A 19,097-nucleotide genomic window follows, 5' to 3' on the forward strand; every position below is an offset into this window, starting at 1 on the left:
CTATGGTTCAATCATATCACCCTAGACTGTCTAGTAACCAAAAGTAGCCTCTAATCAGCAGCCAACTGAACGCTAACTTAGGTATTTTGTTAGACTTAACAATGGTAGGGTTTTGTTTGTACCTTGTGCATATGAAACTGCAAGGTTTCTTCTCCACATCAAAAAATATTTTAATTGAACAGTACTGGGTGTTTGTGTCAGGGTATGGGCAGTGTGGGGGACGCAGGGCTGCCCTCGGTGAGGAAAGATTGGGGCTGCCATGTGTCGGACACAGGCAGTTCCATCTAACTCCAAAAGACCCACGGCAGGACATAGCTAAGCCCTTCAGCCAAAACGGTGGGGGAAAACATAGTTAAGGAAGAGCAAACAGTGCCACACAGGCAGAAGAGCAGGAGACTGAAAGAGTGGAAAGTGGCAGTGGTAACACCAAGGGCAAAGAAGTATGTGCTCCATGTCCTGGAGTAGATAGTGCTCATGGAGAGGGGCATGCCAGAGCTAACATCCACTGCAGCCCATGGAAGTCACGCACCAAAGCAGGTGGATATGTCCTGGAGGGACAATAGCCCATGGAGAATCCACAACAGAGCAGAATATTTTCCTGAAGGTCTACATCCTATGGGGAGAGCCCACACCGGTGCAGGGGAAAAGTGTGAGGAGGAAGGAGTGGTAGAGAGGAGCTGTTATGGAATGACCACAGCCCCCCCATTATGTGTCTCCTCTGTGCCACTCAAGGAGTAGGGAGAGGGGTCTGGGGTGAAGGACTGAAGCTGGGCCTGGGAAGGGAAAGGTGTAGGTTTCACGTTTGTGGTTTTGTTTCTAATTTACCTAAATCTATTTTTATTGGCAATAAATTCAAACTAATTTTCCCCAAGTCAAGTCTGTTTTGCCCACAATAGTAGCTGGTAAGCAATTTCCCCACTTTTATCTCAACCCACAAGCTTTTTCATCCTCTTCTCCCCCACATCATTCTCTGAAGGGAGTAGCTGAGGGGGGGAGTGGCTGAATGGGGGACTGGCCCTTAGCCAAGGTTAACCCACCACAGGGAAATACATGCAAGGATATTTCCTCCTCCTTTGTTACTTTTTAAAAGAAAAGTACGGTAATTATGGCATTCTTCTTCTTCTTCAGGCTTTCCTACTGCATCAGCTAACTGCAATGCCTTGACAGCAATTTAAATGAGCATCTCAAGAGTCCCAGTATCCTTCTTCAGGCTCTTATGAATCTTGAGCAGGGATTCTGCTCTGAAGAAATGGTTTGTAGCTCTTAACACAACATAAGTTCAATTTACATAAAATTTATCTTCACTTGAATTTATTCACACATGAAAAGAATAAGGAAAATGCAATTCAATTTTTCAAAGCCTCTTCTACAAAGGCTCTTCTAAAGATGGTAGTCAAATCATAAAAATGCACTGAAATAAAACTTTGGGGGAAGAAATAGATGGTCTCTTAAAAAAAAATCCTTTCACACTGTATTCTCACTCTCTGCAGCTGCTTTACACTAAGCTTTGAATTAACCTTTGAAACCAAGAAGAACCCCTACATCCACGCTACCTGAATTTCACGTTTTAGGGCTCTCAGGGCTATCCAATATATTTGTATCTTAAGTCATTTATTTGTTTGTATCTTCTGAAAACCATCACACTCCACCTCCCCCGTCCCAACTACTTTGTTTCATTTCATAGCCCCTGGGACAGTTTATTTACGATGGAAAGCTCAATGCAAATTCTAATCACTCTTACCTGAGGAGGCAGTTCCACAGAACATAAAACACCTCAAGGCAACAAAGTGTAAAACTTAAAAGCTGCGAACCTAGTTTTGAAAACTACTTCTATGAATCCTATGCCTGGTGTGTAAAGCTCTAGTAACCAAGTCTTTAAAAGCCTAGCTTGTCAAACAGGGTCTTCTAAAGATGGCAGTCAAACAGAAGCAAATAACTTTGTACCATTATCATAAAGATATTCAAACAGGGAGAAAACAAATTGCAAATTAAATAGCCATGCAAAAAAAAGGAAAATCTCAAATATCACATCATGGTCCTTTGCATCAAAATTGGCCTGTCCTCCTTAATTATATACATATGAGTGCTTACTGTGAGCACATACTCAAGCTTATAAGGATATGCATAGAATCACAGGAATTGGAAGTGCTGCCATGTTGACAGTTTACTTGTGTTTAATTAAAGGAAAATTACTCCTAACCTCTCTGTTTACATTGCAGTCATTAAAAAATTATCTCTACACACAGAACTGTTTCTTCTATCCCAGCAGAATTTTCAAGATTTTATAATACATTCCTATTCTAAGCTTTCATAAATCCAGATAAGACATGAACAACTGCAATTATTCTCATCTTATTCCAGAAATTACATATATTTAAGTGGCCCGATACCTCATGAAAAATATGCTCAAAAATTCTTTTCTTTGGTCAGAAAAGCCATTGTGTATGATTCCTCTTTTTAGGAGGAAAAGCCTGCATGAACTGTGTGGGTCGATGGGTGAATAAGACATTTGACATATCTGGACTTCATTTTCACATCCAGTTTTCAACTTATTTATGTATTTATTACATATGGATTTCTATTGTAATAGATTCTCATGTGACTCAGGTCACAAAACCAATCAAAACCACTATTGTTCTCCAAAGGAATTCTGTTACTTGAACTAGCACTTCTTGTTTCAAAATATTAATACTATTCATAAGACACCTCCACTGTAAAATAAAAAATTCTTAAGCAATAGATTAGGAACAAGCATACATCTAGGAGAGCTTCTGAATGCTTCAGAAATACTTTCTAATCCGTCCCTGTCACTGCTACTTTCTTCCCTGGTTCATTCTTGCTGAATGCCTTCCAAGAAAAATGTGTTGCACCATGCTGCAAGCAGCAGTAATGTTGGAAGGCCTAAGGTATGAGATCCACTTATCTGGTCCCTGGTTCAACAAAAGCATTTTCATCTCCAACTCTTTTTCTTACAGACTAGTTATACATGAAAGTGTAAACTCCAAATAAGATTTGGTTCTTGATTGCCAGATACCAGACAGAAATTCCGTTAGCAAAAAAAAAATAAAATTATGATCAAAATGTTGTGTTGGAACTTTTCATCCACTGCTTTGGAAAAGGCAATTATAAAAAGAGTAATGTATATGAGTCATATCCCTGTTTGCAGATCTGAAAAGAGCTGAGGTTTTCCAACCTGGTAGCAAGCTTTGAAAATCTTGGCTGCTATTTCCAGTGTGTGGTCCTAATAAACAAACAAACAAACAAACAAACAAACATAAACAAAAAAGGGAGTCTAAACTTGATACATGATAGCCAACTTTTTTTCTACATATATTCTGTTTATATTGTTAACTCTTCCTTAGAGGTTTTTTGTTTTAGTTTTAGTTACATTCAACCAGCTCCATGTTGGAGCTTCAAGAACTACAAAACCAAATAGCCACCAGGCAAATATTTCAATTTCCTTTGACCCAAAAATGCATTTTGTAGGACTTGTTCCAAGAAAACTACCAAGGACTTCAGGACTAAAGATGTGCTAAGTTCTACATAAAGCATCATACCGGGTCTATTGCTACAAACAAGCTTGTGGGTGTGTGAAACACAGTCATGCTGCCAGCATGATTTAGAAATTATGATACTATAAAAGTATGCAAAAGCAGGACAAAATAATTTCATTCATTTCCTTTGGATACATCACAGCGTAACAAAATCTGTATTGCCTCTTCGGCAGAAGGAAACAGCAAATAAGAAAAATAGAACTGGACTCAAGCCTTTTAGACATTTTCATTACTTAAAACATATATTGTTAGAGAACGGGGCATGTATTCATGGTTAGGATACTAAAATTTGATATTTCAATAGCAGTCACCAGGTACAAAGATTAAACTATTATTTGAATCCCAGTTGCTAAAATGACATTAAAAGGAGGCTAATTCCATGATTTACACTGCATAACCTCCCACCAATGATGCTGTGGAAATAGCTTACATAAAATCTCATTTGGACTAATATGACAACCTCCTTTTGAACATCTTCAAAACATCTTCAATATTTCCCTGGTAATTTTCACTGCCTGATAACAACTCAGAAAGCATTGCTCTGTGGTATCACAATTACCAACAGTCTTAATGAAACACTTGTAAATCCCATTGACAACAAAGGTCGAAAACGTCTCACTGACTCTGATTTCATCCTATAGACAGTGCAAGAAGCAGTACCCTAGAGAAGTATCGGATACTTTTTCCTAGTACACATCCATTTGTTACTAAAAAAAGTGAAATAAAGCAGACTAATGGCCATAAATGTTTCAATTTATTTCCATTTTTAAGCTGACAGAATGTTCCAGGGGAATTTTACAGGGACTAAATATGCAATATGCAAGTATCTGAATATGAATTTAGTGAGAGGGACTTTGTACACCGTGCAGGTGGGCTAGGGATTCAGTGCAGATCTGCATTTCCTTTCTGGTAGAGAGTGGAGTCCAGCTGGAAGGGACTGACCAAATGCCAGAAAATCTCAAGCTTCTCTTGTGCCTGGCCTTTCTGAAAGACCCATTCTAGCACTCAAAAACAGATTCTTGAGCTTTTCCGACACCAAAACTTAAAAAGGAAATGCCTTGTGGACTATATTTCTTTTCATAGCAACCTCCACATCCTCCCATCCTGTTTTCAAAGGCACAACAATATCCCTGTGGCAATCAGATCACTACTATCACGGGGAAACACTGCATCATCATCTTTCTTCTAGAATTACTTAGCAGATCAAAATAAATTGGCACAGTATGAGCAGTCATTCTGCAAGACCAGCTTTGCCTTGAGCTTTAACAGTCATCCAGCATTTGATTTGTTTCTAGATTGTGCCGTCTGTCTGAATCAGATTATAGAGTCAGATTCTTCCATGTATATGCTAAAGCAGAGTATTCTTTTAGTACTAAAGAAAGAATAAATGAATTGTAGGAATGAATATGTGCTTAAGGCTTTTTAAAGTCTGAGATTTCTATAGCAGTAACATATTTCTCATTAGATGAATTTGAAAAACTCAGAGCACTTCCCTTTTAGTTTCTGAAACGTATCAGTAAGTCCTTTTGATAAGGACTTATATAAGGAAGTTCTGTTCTCTGCAATATACCAATCTCTGATATGAAATCTACATTCTTAACACGGTTCACTCAGACGTATTTCTCAGTGATCTTTTCTTCTAACCAAACTGATGTTACTTAAGTGGACTGTGTGGTGAAACTTGTCACTACTATCTGAAAGTAAGTCCTTCCCAAAACTTGATATATTTGACAAGAAAATAAATGCGGATGGTATCCTAAGTCCAGATAAGTTAATTGCGCTTCCTTATTGTAATTGACAACATGGCAGGTCACTACAATTCCCCGGTCTTTCTGTGTGATATGTGACAGAATTAGTGGTCTTGTTTCAAAACGTCTCTGATATCCATCAATATCTAATGTGCAAGAGCTATTAAGAGGACAGCTTCTTGACATTACGGTAATTGCCGAGTTAGAAAGATGTTAGATCTCACTCAGAAGCTGAACAGACAAGATGCTGCTACAAAACAACTCAACCCAAAAAAATCAACAAGAAAAAAAAAAAAAAACCTCTAAGAGCAGGAGGTTCATAATTTTTGGACAAACTCTCTCTTAATCACCAAATAAAGAACTACAAGCAAGAATCACACAATTACTGTGTATGTGCCTGTCCTTCAAATACCGGTACACGACCACGGGACTTCTTTTTTTCTTTTTAAACATAGCAAGGTAGAGCTGGATAAATTTGCTGGATAAATTACTGATGTTCCCCACTGGTGAAGAACAACTGAAATTGAAATTCTACTTGGGAAGAAATCCTGAAAATCTCTTATTTCAAGAAAATACAAAGGTTTTGGCTGGCTTTTTATTAATCAAAACAAACTCCTCCATGGGCTCCAAGACAATAAAGGGCAATCTCCAAAGAAGAAGTGGGAAATTACATGACTGAGAAATCCAGCTCCAGTCATTCTCTCTGCTCTGCCCCGTCTCAGCTATATTTTGTTGAATCTGGATAATTTCTGTAAAACATATTGGGGTTTGTGAATCATTATTTCCTAAAGAGCACAAATTTCATTGGAAAGTTCCTGATCTGCTTTGCTGAAGACTCAGCTGACTTCTTTTAGATAAACACAGTGAGAAGTAGGGGAAAGCTCAGCAAAGAATTCTTAGACCTTTTAGCAAAAAAAAAGCAGTAAAGCTGGTTTTATGTTCACCCAAAGATCAGTGCATATTTTTAAGTCCACAACTGCAAAGAGAAGTTCTCAACAAAAACAGTGGTAGTGCCATGTTTATATTAGAATTTTAATTAAGGATTTTTTGGCTTGCTGAATCAATGATTTTGCTTATATTATTTCAAAATAGGTTAACTATGCTCTTGAAAAAATTCTAACAGTTATTAACTCACATCAAAACCTGTAATATACGTTTTGCAAGATTAATGAATATCTTGAACTTATAATAAAAGGAACTTATTAAAAGTCTAGCATGATATCGTTTCTTTGGTAACCAAAGGGAATTTCAGTCAGAGACAAGGAGGGGGATAAATTTGACTTCTTAGGTTTCCTTTCTTCCCCCTCTTTTAAATCATGTGCTTCCTTTCTGTAATTTAAAGCATTAGTCTAGATCTAAAATCTCGCTCTAATATGACTGTAATACTTAATAATAGTTTCCCTAGAACAAATCCAAAACTCCAGGAAATTATGGCAATAGAGATCAGACAACAAAAGCCTGAGAGCCCCTACATGATTTTAGGTTACACTGAGTGTTTTCTTGCACCTATCCCTAGCAACCTCAACACTATACCAGTAACAGCACTACAAAGTACATAACCATTTGTCCTGACTTACCTAACATATGGTCAGTTTATTTCATTCTTTGTTCTCAAATATAGTGATCCAAATTCCGATCTCATATACCTTGACTTACTGTCTCCACAAGTTCTGCACTCCTTTGTACTGCACTCCTTTATACTGGTGTAAAATTCAAAGCTTCTCCAGCACATAAGTATAAAGCCAGGAATTTCTGACCTACTCCATTTGTTCTACTAATGTCTTTTACAAAAATAAAAATGTTAAAAATGTGCCAGCAAAATTCTTAGTGTAGTCACAGGTACAGAGACAAAAAGATGTCAGTTTTCCAGTACAGACTACGCCAGATAATAAATACAATGGTACAGTTATATTAAATAAATATTATTAAACAATAAATAGGCAAAAGTACTCTTTTGCTGGCAAAACTCCCCATCTACCTTAAGTACATACTCTAACTTCCAAACGAAGATTAGATTATTAAGGTTTATACAAATTTTAGATCAATAACCTATAAAAGAAAAATGTCTTAGATCTACGGGGACAAACAACAGAGAATTTTGAATTTATTGAGTAAAGAGAGTGGCTGGCACCTCTCAAGTCTGAAGTAACAATGGAAAGCTCTGTGGCACATCACCTTGTTATATTAAAGAGTCAGTGTCATAGTTTCTGTTTGTACCATAGGTTAAAATACAGGAAGCATACGCACTGAAGAGGAATGAAGCATGAGGACTACAGGATTATCCTACATAACATTATCCAGGAAGGCAGTTGTTTCCAAAATTAAACTGTAAGGCTGTGTGAATAAATACAGATATTTAACAAAATTTCTGAATAAAATGTAGGAATATAAGCTTAGTGACATATTCAGCATGCTCCCCAACAGAGATTTATAACCCTTTTAAACCCATTTTTAAAAAGTGGTGCAAAGCTCTAAGGCAGGAGTATGTTGTTACTACCACCAAATTCTATTTATGTGAGATAGACACATTTTATTCTTTGATCTAAGGTACAGCAAATCTAAAATAACTGTTTTCACTGATACTATTCAAATTGCAGTCTGTTTCGTAGTTTTCACTCACTTTCTCAGTACTTCACACTAAAACACAGCAAATTATTTGAAAATTCATAAAAACTAGAGTTAAAAAAGGATTTTGGTTGGAGTCCATTCTCTTTTTCCAAACTGAAAGCATTATTTTTCAGTCACTCTTGAAGATTTTTGTGGAAAGTTTCCATGTCACCAATATGTAATTTGCAGCCATAATATTTTCAGCTGGTAAAACCAGAATACCCACTCGCTGAGCAAAACTTACACACTGGCACAGCCTGCAAAATAATCTTTTCTATGTGCTGTTTGCCTTTTCAAAATGTCTGAATGCAGGTCTTTGTGCGTTTAAATAAGTAAACTCTGCAGCTATTTCTGAGGAGAACCCAAAGTGGAAATATATTTCCCAGAGTAAGGAATCCATAAAAAGACCGAATTATCTAATCCTTTTACATGATGGGGAATTAAGCCATTCTTATGGCAATCTTTTATCTGCTGCTGGCTTCAAACCATTATCTCACAGGAGAAAAATTACAGTCTTTGTCAGCCTTTTCAGACTTAATACTCTTTCTTCCCCTGTGAACCATTATTTCTAGGACTTGTGAGAGAGTTGTGTGTGTGTCTCTGCGTGTGTGTCTTTAAAACCCATATTAAACTGTTATCCAGAGCCTCAAATTATGATCAACAAGCTTCTCCAAGCCCATGATCTCCTGGCATCCTCCCTATATCGTTTGCATCCAGAAGCGACTGTTATTGCAGATATGCATTGTAGTGTAGCACCAAACAGAAAGACTGTATGAACATTGCAATAAAGAATTAGCTTGCAAAGCACATATCAAAGAGAGCAAGGGAAAAGAAGGGAGAAAGGCTTGGGAAAGCACTTGTCTTCTTAAATTATTGAGGGGGTTAAATTTGTTTTGTAGGCAAAAAGACAAAGAGATATCTTGACAAGATCTACAAATGAAGGACAGAACGAAATGGATGTTACCCTCTATTGTATTGAGAGACAATACAATAACATTCATTTCATTTTCAAATATGATTCTACTGCTTTTATTATTACAAATCAAGATTAGTACGTTCAAAAGAACTAAAAAACACTTTAACTCTACTCTTTTTAGAATTTCTCAGTAGTATTTTTATATGTTTACAAATGAACCAACCTCCTCATAACAGTGTTATCTTTTTACAACCAGCCTGAGATAAAAAAAAGCATAACCACTGTTGAACAACAGCTCTTAGAAAAGACGTTTTAGTGGCACATCATTCATTCACAGCAACTTACACTATATTATCCCTACATAACCACAACCAGACACTAATTCCCTTTCAGTGAAGTTACACTAGGGCTTTCTCCAGATGAACTTGAGGCACTAAATTCCACATTTCCAAAACCAGTCCTATCATGAGAACAGTACATTAGTATGTATGTATAAGATGCAATTCACATGCAAATTTTATGTACCGCACATATATGTTTCAAGTCTATTGTTACTAAAGTGTACATTTATTTTTTCAAACAGAATTCTTCCATACCTTTTCTGCTGACTGACATTTATGTCAAAACCAACAACTCTACCTGACATGCACAGTCTAGGGAAATAAAAGAGCTGTTAAAACAAACTAGAGAGAAATTCTTTGTCTCTGAAATAAGTGCACAATGCAAGGACACAGACATACACTGTTCCTTTTAAGGAGATATATGCTTCATCTGAAAATACTGTTTTCTTAACACTTTACATAATTCTTGATAACAGATGATTTATTATCATGGTATTTTGTGTAACTTCTGATAGGTCTGAAATTATTGCTTGGTGGATTTAACCAGTGGGAACTTCTGGTGAAAACAAGGAGGGAAAGAAGTCTGTTCTTCTTAGGACTTCTGTCTGAGAAGTTGATATAAAACTGTTGTCATATCATTCCCTTCCCAAGACACGGTTGAGATTTTGAAAATACAGAGACCTTGACCACTGTTTTAAAACGCGTCCTTTGGGAGTTTGCAATAAAACTAGTTAACGTTTGGTATTAAAAATTATAATATCTTGTGCATTTTAGAGGTCAATGTTAGATCTATAAACTAAAAAAAAAAATTGAAATTACACAGATATTCTGTATTTTGCATATAGTAAGATGATCAAAAGAAACAAGAGTCAGTGAAAGAAAAGGCAAGCCATTGTGTTACTCTACTAACTCTTAAAAATTCATTCATGTTCTCTGTCTCTGATAGCCTTAAGATCACTAAAAATATTTTCTGGATTATTTTTTCTTTAGTGTTTTCCTATTTTTTTGAAAGAACACGTAAGTTACAAAAGTGGTACACTAATCCAGAAAAAGAAGATAAAGTGATTTATTTTAGCTGGCTTTAACACTTAGAAAATCAACAGACAACATGGAAGACACTATTGTGGTTATTTATGCATCAAAGCTGGTCAAATTAATCACTGTCCAGATTCAACTAATCCAGAAAGCTAAATGATTTTTTTTTACTAATTTTTTCTGTCATGAGTTTTTCTTATTTTTGTAATTCTTTTGTTTTTTCTACCTTACTAGGAGTTCTAAGTAGTAAAAAGAAAAATATAGGTCTTCTTCATAATTTTCTGACGTGAAAGGCAATTTTTTAGAAGCTATAAAGCATTACTATACAGTTTGAGTTGCTTGCTTGCCACTCCTAAAAGGAAAAATATGTAAATAAGTACAAGGTTTGTGAAGCTAGCACAAATACGAGGAAAATTCAACTCTCTGAAACAAGAGGTCCAATAAAAATAAGTTTACAAAAGAAAGAAAAAAAGGAAAAATGAAAAACAGTGACACAAGTCATCTGGAATGTTTAGTACTTTCTCCTCTGTAAGAATAGCCACTTAGGAATAGTACAAAGACAGAAAGCTAATATGAAATGCAAGAGAGGAAAGAAAATATTATGTATATATAATCAAAATGTTTAGCAACTTTTGAAGACATAAATTCTTAATATTCTATGTATGATCTCCACTCTGAGAATTTTCCCCTCAAAGTTGTTCCTGTACCAACCACTTTAGTTTGAAACACTTTTTTCCCTTGATACTTTGAAGTCATTTATTCCCAAATTTTAGGAATATTAACAAACCAGAAGTTTCTGCCAGACACCAAGTCATTAAGCTGGCCTTACCACTACTAGGCAGATATACAGAAACTATTCTTTATGCAAATATATGTACCAAACCACATCTATACATGTATCCATTCCCCAGCATTACATCATAGAGTCCAGAGTCCCAATAGGGGTAATATGGAGGATTTGAAAGGTTATTCTTTCTGACACATATGTATATTATTGATTAATTAGAAATATAACTTATATGACAGCATAATGTCATATTTCTTATCTTTCTGCTGCATGATTAGACAGAATCTAGCTGTTTCCTTTAAGAGATTACATATTTCAAAGGTATTTGCACATAAAAAAAAAGAGTAAAATTTTATAAAACTGACAAATAAGCAGAATACAAATCCTGTTATATTTCTGTGTAAAAGGCTACACACTAAACAAAATCAAAATCCATTTAAATGTACAAAAAGACAAATTTATCTAAAATTCACCATGGAGAATAAAACTAGCAGAGAAAAAGGGGCCACAATGATTCAAAATCAAGAGGTCAATAAAAAAAAAACAAAACCAAAACAAAATAAACAGAACCAAGTTGGGAATGTAATAAAAGATTCAGATGCAAGTCATCTGGATGCTCTGACAGAATATTCACTCTGCATTTCCACAGACCTTTAAGGACCAGCAAAGTAAGTTAAAAAATGGCAATCAAAACTACGGGTCAGGTCTAAATAGGCAATGACCAAATATATATATCTTGTTATATCAAGATTTTAGTATCAAAAATTACAATTAATTCTCCTTAAATCCAAATTTCTAGTCATATGCATCCCAGGAGCCACCATTTGTAGGTTACTCCCCGCAAAAAAAATGTAAATGAGAAAGAAAGTTAAATTTATAAAGTCAAACGAGGATTTAAAGACATCCTTTGAAGACGCATACACACCGGTCTACTCCTTAGTCTGTTAAGAATAGATATTTTTATGTTCCCAGTGATCAGTTTCTCTACCATCTAATTCCTTCACCTCTTTGTTTATATTAACTCTGCAGTTAAAAGAATTATTATAGTTCCTGTAAACAATCTGTGGCACCTTCCCGTCCACAGCTGTGGAATTAGACTTGGATTACGTGCCCGGACAAGACAGGAGAACACATCCCATTTCAAAAGACAAGTCAGTTAAATCCATGGTTTTCTGACTATTCTGAAGGAATTCAGAGCACAGCTGAATCTAAGGAAGCTCAGAAGGCTTCCTTCCTTTTCTTGAGAAAATCTTCTGGGAGCCATCATCTGTAACTGCTTTCTTATATAGCCTTATATCAGTATTTATGATCTTCCTCACAGGGGTAAATGATTTCCTTAATTTTTCCCCTTTTTGTCTGAAGTCTCAGTAGTGTTGTCTGTGGACAGTATATACAATAACATAGCTTGTTTAACAGCAGTTTTTTCTCTATTCACAGCCGTCAGCTTTTCTGCTTTTGATAGTTAAGTGAAAGCCACTTGTCAAGCTTCAGACACTATTTTCTGCACAGTTCATTATGAAATTTTCCACCAAACACTTCTTAATGACCTCAAATCTCACTAATGCTGTTACAGCTTGGCAATACTCAGATAAAGCATCTCCATACAAACTCTTACTCTGTAAGACTCTAAAATGGTAGAAGCTAGATTAACACCATATAATTCCACAAACAAACAATTAATTCCTGTTATTTTCTAGAGAGATAGATCACGGCAAATTCAGACAATAGTTCTATTCTTTCCACCATTATTCTTAAATGACAAATAATATCTGATTCCTTCATTTTTTCTTGTCTCCTCCCAAACACATTCATGGTCCTCATGGCTCTATGTCCTGAAGATCTGCTTGAAGTCCAGTGGTGTATTTCAGAGAATCTGCACGTGATTCTTAAGTCTCACATAGTGCAAGGTAGTTTATATGACTGTATCCCAACTACGCATGGAAGTGGTAGAAACTACATAGTGGAAAACTAAACTTACTAAAACATAGCAAAAACCTAGATGGTTAAAGAAATGTTAACCGGCCTTGGTAAATAAACAAACTGACTCCTCATTTGGAGGACAACACATCTTAAAGGAGTCAAAGATACAGATGATGAGCAGGGCAACAGCAGAGATTTCACAGACAAGGCAAACTGGCATGAGAATTTTTGAGTATTTTTTCCAAACTAAGTTTTCAGAGAGCACCTGTAAATGGTAGCATGCCTGAAGCATCCCATTTATTCAGTTGTTCTACATCAGCAGCTTAAGCACACAAGTTACTATCCTTGAATTGTACTCCACATCCCAATGGTGACAGTTAAAAAGCCATATTTACAGTTTTAATATAAAGATATACTTTGTTTATACCTATACATTTGCTTCCTCTAATATGTTGAAAGGCCTTGGGACATCATGCTTTTGCTGTAGTTAATCTTAAAATATTACCTAAAATACTGCATTTCAAGCCTACATTTGTATGCGACTAGTGCTTCTTCCCAACATTCTTGTTCAGGAGCCTTCAAGCTTGTGGCACAGTATGTTTTCTATAATCCCATTTCTTTTTTAATCACATGCAACCCCTTTTTTGTATTCTATTGATGTTAAGAAGAATGAATGCAGCCCTTGCGCTATTAAAAACAAAAAGCTTCTTACTTCCAGGAATGCATTGGCAAGACTCCACAAGAACAAGATTTAACTTTTGAGCATGGCAGTGGGCATACAAGGCTAATGGGTGGTCCTTACAAAAAAAAAAAAAAAGAGAGAGAGAAAAAAAGACCCCTAAAAATCATTCAATAGTACATTAATATTATCTTATACCTTCTGCCTGATTAAATTTTTGCAAAATGATTGATGTGCAAGTCACAACACTAAGGGGATACTGAAGCCTTGTTTGGCTTTTATAAACTGCCATTTAGATCTCTATTTAACCCACATGAGTTTTGCTTATTTGTGAGGGTCTCTTACGATTCCTCAGACAAAACTGAAATTCATTTGGTTTGCCTGTATGTGAGAAAGGATTCACATTTTTTTTTTGGATAATATTCTCCATTCTCTAGATCAAAAAGGATTTTTTATTATAACAATTTTTCTCCAATGATCTAAATCCAGATCAGTTGTACTAAAAGTGTCTTTGCTAATTTTCCAGACTAAACAGCAAAAAATAAACCTTCCAGACACAGAACTTCTTCAAGCCTTTTTTTTTCTTTATCCATAAACCTTGTTTTGTTCCACCTTGTGAATGATGTCACCCCTTTATTTAGATGACTTAATATGCTGCTTAACTTTCACTGTAGTCCAAGAGTGGCTATGGGAATAACATTGTTTTGCAGCTACTTTCCCATTTGAAAAACCTCTTAAAGTTGTTATCCATCTGCATTTCGCTCATCGTGTGTGAAACATCTATACAGAAAACAGTAAAGTCTCTGTTTCTTACCGCTATATTCCAGCTAAAAAACCAATTTATACTCCAGGAGAACGAACCCCTCCTTTTATTTCTCTTTTTCTCTCTTTGTTTTCGGGGTTGTTGGGTTTGTGGGGTTTTTTTTGGGGGGTGGTGGTGGGAGGAGGGGTGCTTAGTTGGTTATGGGAGGATTCTGCGGAGACATTAATCATAGGCTGTAAAATCCAACTTGGAGTGATAACTTGAAAGAATCCTCAATCTTTACTTCCTAGATGTCTGAGTGGAGAACTTTACCTTTTTAGATATTCAGACATTATTATCAGATATTACTGATCTGGGCATGGATCACTATATATTATTTGAGGATGGCTGGTGAAATTACCAGCATTGAATCATACAATGTTATATATCAGTTTCCAAAAAAACTTTTTATTCTAGTTCAAATTGTGTCCATTCTCAGTCTCATTTGGTATGATGCATGAAAAAGCTCTTACTTTTGCGTAAGAGGCTTAAGGCAAGGGAGAATATTTTGCAAAATGCAACACCTCAACAGCATTGCAAGTTTCCCCCATAATATAAACTGGATTTAACGTGCTTTATAACCAAGTAGATTTTTCTCTCTAACTATAGTCACTCCCATTTGCAATTCTTTTTTAAGATCTTCCTCTGACACTGTGTTGAACACTGCATCATAAATAGAATAGGGGATTTTGAAGGGAAGAACTGTTACTCTGCAGAGTAACAGTCCAGTGACAGTCAGAGAAAAACAGCTACACAGAACATTTAATATTAGCTTGAACGGCATGCCACTAACTAGTAAAGGGATAAAGCTGTACTGACAGAGAAAAGAGGGAGCAGAAGCTGCTAGTATTGACCTCCTATTATTACATTCTAGAATCTGTGTCCTGGTTTTCTCATATATTTGAGTGGTACAAAGGAAAGGAGCTAGACTGGAGATAAATGAAGTCCAATGACAAATATCTCAGCATGGAGGAAACGGTTCAGTTCATTCTTCTCACAAGTCACTGTGCTACTGTGTATAGTCCATTTCTAGGAAGCTTTAGAAGCCACAGAGAGGTAAGACGTATTGCTGTACTGTACTCTACTGCAGGTGCTCTCAGTGGGCATACAGCATTAAAACAGTACTCATCGGAGGCTAAAGTAACCCATACGTAGCTGTAGACCTGTTCTCTCCAATTCTCAAATAATGAGGGAGCTCTAATGATCTAGGGAAGAAAATGTAATCCTAGCAGCAGGAAGGTCTAAAACTTACACTTGATTTTAATGAAGAAGTAGAGTAGAACTTCAAGAAGACTATCCTTTCCAAGCGAGACCCAAAAAAATTAGGCCAAATTAAGCTAGAGCAAGTACTTCTTCAATTGTTCAAATAAATCCCTCTCAGAGGAGCCCCAACATGTCCAAGGAAGTAGGGAACCATCTAAAGAAGGTACGATAAAAAGTAAATTAACTGCAAAGCAATCAGAGCAGAGTATCTTTTAAAAAAAAATACAGCAAGGTGAAAGAAATAGATTATGCAAATTCAAGAGTAAAATTAAAGTTTTTGTCTGAGCCAAAAAGCACATTCCCTAACATTTGGAACTCTGCCAATCAAATTTAAAGTAAAAAGCCCTGTTCCTCCAACAGACGGCCAAAATACCTTCAGCAAACCTGATTTAGTAAGCCGATTTGACAAGCCCTATTATCTACAGAACACCCACTGCTGTTAATAGCTCCATTCATTTCAGATCACTTTTTACAGTCAAAAAATGGGTAACATTAAGAGGAAAGACACCTGTTTAATTGTAACCAAAGTATGCACAACAATTTATACTGACTTATTTTTCAACTGTATTTGAATGTGCCCACAATCAAATATTGTAGTATTTATATATAAACTGCACAGCACACAAGACCACTTAGAGAAGAGAATATGGAAAAAAAAAATATAATTGCTAAACCAAATAAATTCCATATTATGACCTTACAATAAATACTAGGCTTTGTCATAATGATCGAGATAAATACCAACACAGAGAAACTTTCATAGACATGACCCAAATACCCAGGCTGTCATTTTAGAGCAGGTAAAACACCCTGTCATTGTGTCCTTGAAGCCACTCACTTCATGCAACTCTCTCTACCCACCACTTCAGCTGCTGTGAGAAGGCACTGATCAAATCTGCTGTGGAGGTATCTAAAGAGAAGGCTAACTGCACTAATAACTATCTTGAAGTAAGAGAGGAAAAGTGTCCTCAGAGGCAATGAGAAGGAAAGAACGCTCCAAAAGGAGAGACTTCATCATATTGAAGATTAACTGGCAGTTGCCTCACTGCTGAATACAAGAGCAATACTCAGCTATCTCTTTTGACTTTCCTTGCTACCGTTGAAATGGTATATTTTTTAAACACCAAAGTTTAAAGAAGCTGCTGAACTGCAGTGAGAGTGAAAAGAACAACAGTCAACTCATCTAGTTCCTCAACAACTTCATTAAAGAGGGTAGGGAATGAAACAAAGGTGTATCGATGAAATAAAGCACTGCTCTGCATTCTCTTATAAGTGAAGTGACAAGACAAGATTTTATGAGATCTCTCTCCCACAACTCATATTTTAGACTGCGCAGTCGTATAGTACAGCCAGCTACAGGGTGATAGTAATAGCCAAGGTTGCTAGGTTTGGCTCAAGATCTGAGCCCTTTGTTCCCTGGTGTGCAGGACTGAGGGAATAAATACTATCTTGGCACCTGCTGTTAGCGGCTCCTTCAGGGAATTTAAAATTTAATTAACCTTCATGGTAATCCATAGAAGATTTTATGTAAGTTCAAAAAGACCATGTAGAAAACTTAGCATTTCCATTTTCCATACCTTTCTACTCATTAATCCATGGACAACCAAGCACAGTTGAAAAAAAGGTACCACACTTACTTGCAGCTAGTTTTTTGGAAACATTTTACAACATAAGCAATTTGTTTCTAGTGAACTGGGAAGAATCCCAGAACTAATATGTCTTCTCTTTCCTTAGAGCTTAAGGCCAGACTGTGTATAGCAAAACTTCCTAGAATTACAAGGCTATCCAGTCACTGCTGTTCTGACGGTACCATGAGCTGAAGTTCCCCGAGGCTCCACAACGCCGCTAAAGAGATGCTGCTGCACGGTTGATTCTTACCCCTGCAGTTATGCTCTCAGAGCATCAGAACACATTTGGAAGCCCTTCTTCCTACGTAAGTGCCTTTTAAAAGTAGTAATTTATAAGCAAAAGGAGGGGGGGGGGGAAGTAGAAACGTAGGGTGGCATATGGCCAAACTTTTGATTTAATTTCACCACAGGTTGCTTTTTATTTACAAGCGGCTAATCCCCTCTCAAACTACACAATAGAGCAGCCATTGGCAAAGGCAGGCAGATAAAATTGGCGTGCCTCTGTATTGTTCTTGCTAATCTGAACCATTAACAGAAGGGTGAGCAGGCTAGTTTTTGTCATTTAAACAGGCTTAAATCCTTTCTCCAAATGAGCTTTTGTCTACATAGAAGAATGCATCTAAGAAATTTAAGAGGTTTCTGTTAGTGTTGCATTCTCCAGTTGACTCGGCTACAGGAATACCAACCTGTTTATTTGGCCCTCATACTGTAAATGCAAGAATTATTACAGCTGTCAAAACCAAAAGGGGTTCAACCTGCTTAAATTATTTCACAGAGGTGAAACAGGATGAGATTATGAAGTGCTAGGAAGCAGCTATTTGAAATCCTGACCTGCACCTGTGCAACTAAATCTCCATTTATACAGGTGCTTTTCAAATTGGATTTGAACCTTTAAATTCCCCGATTCATCCCCTGAAAAACCACAGAAGCTCAAATAACTAATGAAATTCAGAGACAGAAAGACTTAAAATAGTTTCAAGCTGTGAAGTAAGGCCTAAGACTAACTAGTTCTTTGATTCATTGTTGATGTGACATATCAAGCTTAAATGTAAGTTGCACAAACCAAATGCCAGAGGTCATAGGGTAGCCAGTAGCTAAGTAATTATTTTTTCTTAGCACAGGAGAGGTCATCACCTGGCCCATGAGGACAAGACATAGCTGAAAACCTGGGGAAAAGAATGTATTGGTTAGCATGATCTGCTTTTGCTCTGCTTTTTACCTGGCACATCTTGCACAGATATTCAATGTGACCTTTGCTTGAGGCTCAGCCGTATGAGCACTTCGAGTCTGATTGAATTTGCTCCCGGAAGACACCACACTTGTTACTCCTTCCATTCTTAGATCATCAAGATCCTCTGCAATAAGACAGAATGACTGGATGAACACACGATTAAATTTTGTAACAATAAAAGTGGTTCACCTGTAGATTCACTAAAGAATGGAACAACTCAAAAATCAGGAAGAAATCACACAGTTACCTATACAATAATAGGAAAAGACATCTGAGAGGAATTTATTTTTATATATTATCACGCTGTTACAAGGGGTTCCTTAAGAAATATTCGGCGCCATTTCCACTTCAAACACTGCTGCATAGTTTTCAATCTTTATTTCTCCAATTCATTTATAGAAAACTTGCCAGCTGTTTTATCAAGAGATGCGGTCCAATATATCCATTTGACATAGCGATCCACACTGAAGAGAAAAAAATGTCTTTCTGAGTTCATGCTTCTCCTTTATTTTTTATTTATTTTTGTCTATTCACTTCACAATGAAAAAATCTTACTAAAAGTGCTTTGCTAAACCTACCAAATATG

The 19,097-nt window shown here is 36.4% G+C and overlaps 1 protein-coding gene across 4 annotated transcripts in view; it reads right to left on the reverse strand.

Annotated features, from left to right (window-relative positions):
- Window positions 1-19,097, reverse strand: part of C2H8orf34 (chromosome 2 C8orf34 homolog) — a 193,771-nt gene that overhangs the window by 62,578 nt on the left and 112,096 nt on the right. For all 4 annotated transcript variants that reach the window (XM_054057423.1, XM_054057424.1, XM_054057425.1 and 1 more), the window contains one exon: window positions 18,500-18,635. In XM_054057423.1, coding sequence (XP_053913398.1) covers window positions 18,500-18,635 — 136 coding nt within the window. The remainder of the gene's footprint in view (window positions 1-18,499; window positions 18,636-19,097) is intronic.

This window comes from Cuculus canorus, chromosome 2 (assembly GCF_017976375.1).
Source record: "Cuculus canorus isolate bCucCan1 chromosome 2, bCucCan1.pri, whole genome shotgun sequence".
Taxonomy (NCBI): domain Eukaryota; kingdom Metazoa; phylum Chordata; class Aves; order Cuculiformes; family Cuculidae; genus Cuculus; species Cuculus canorus.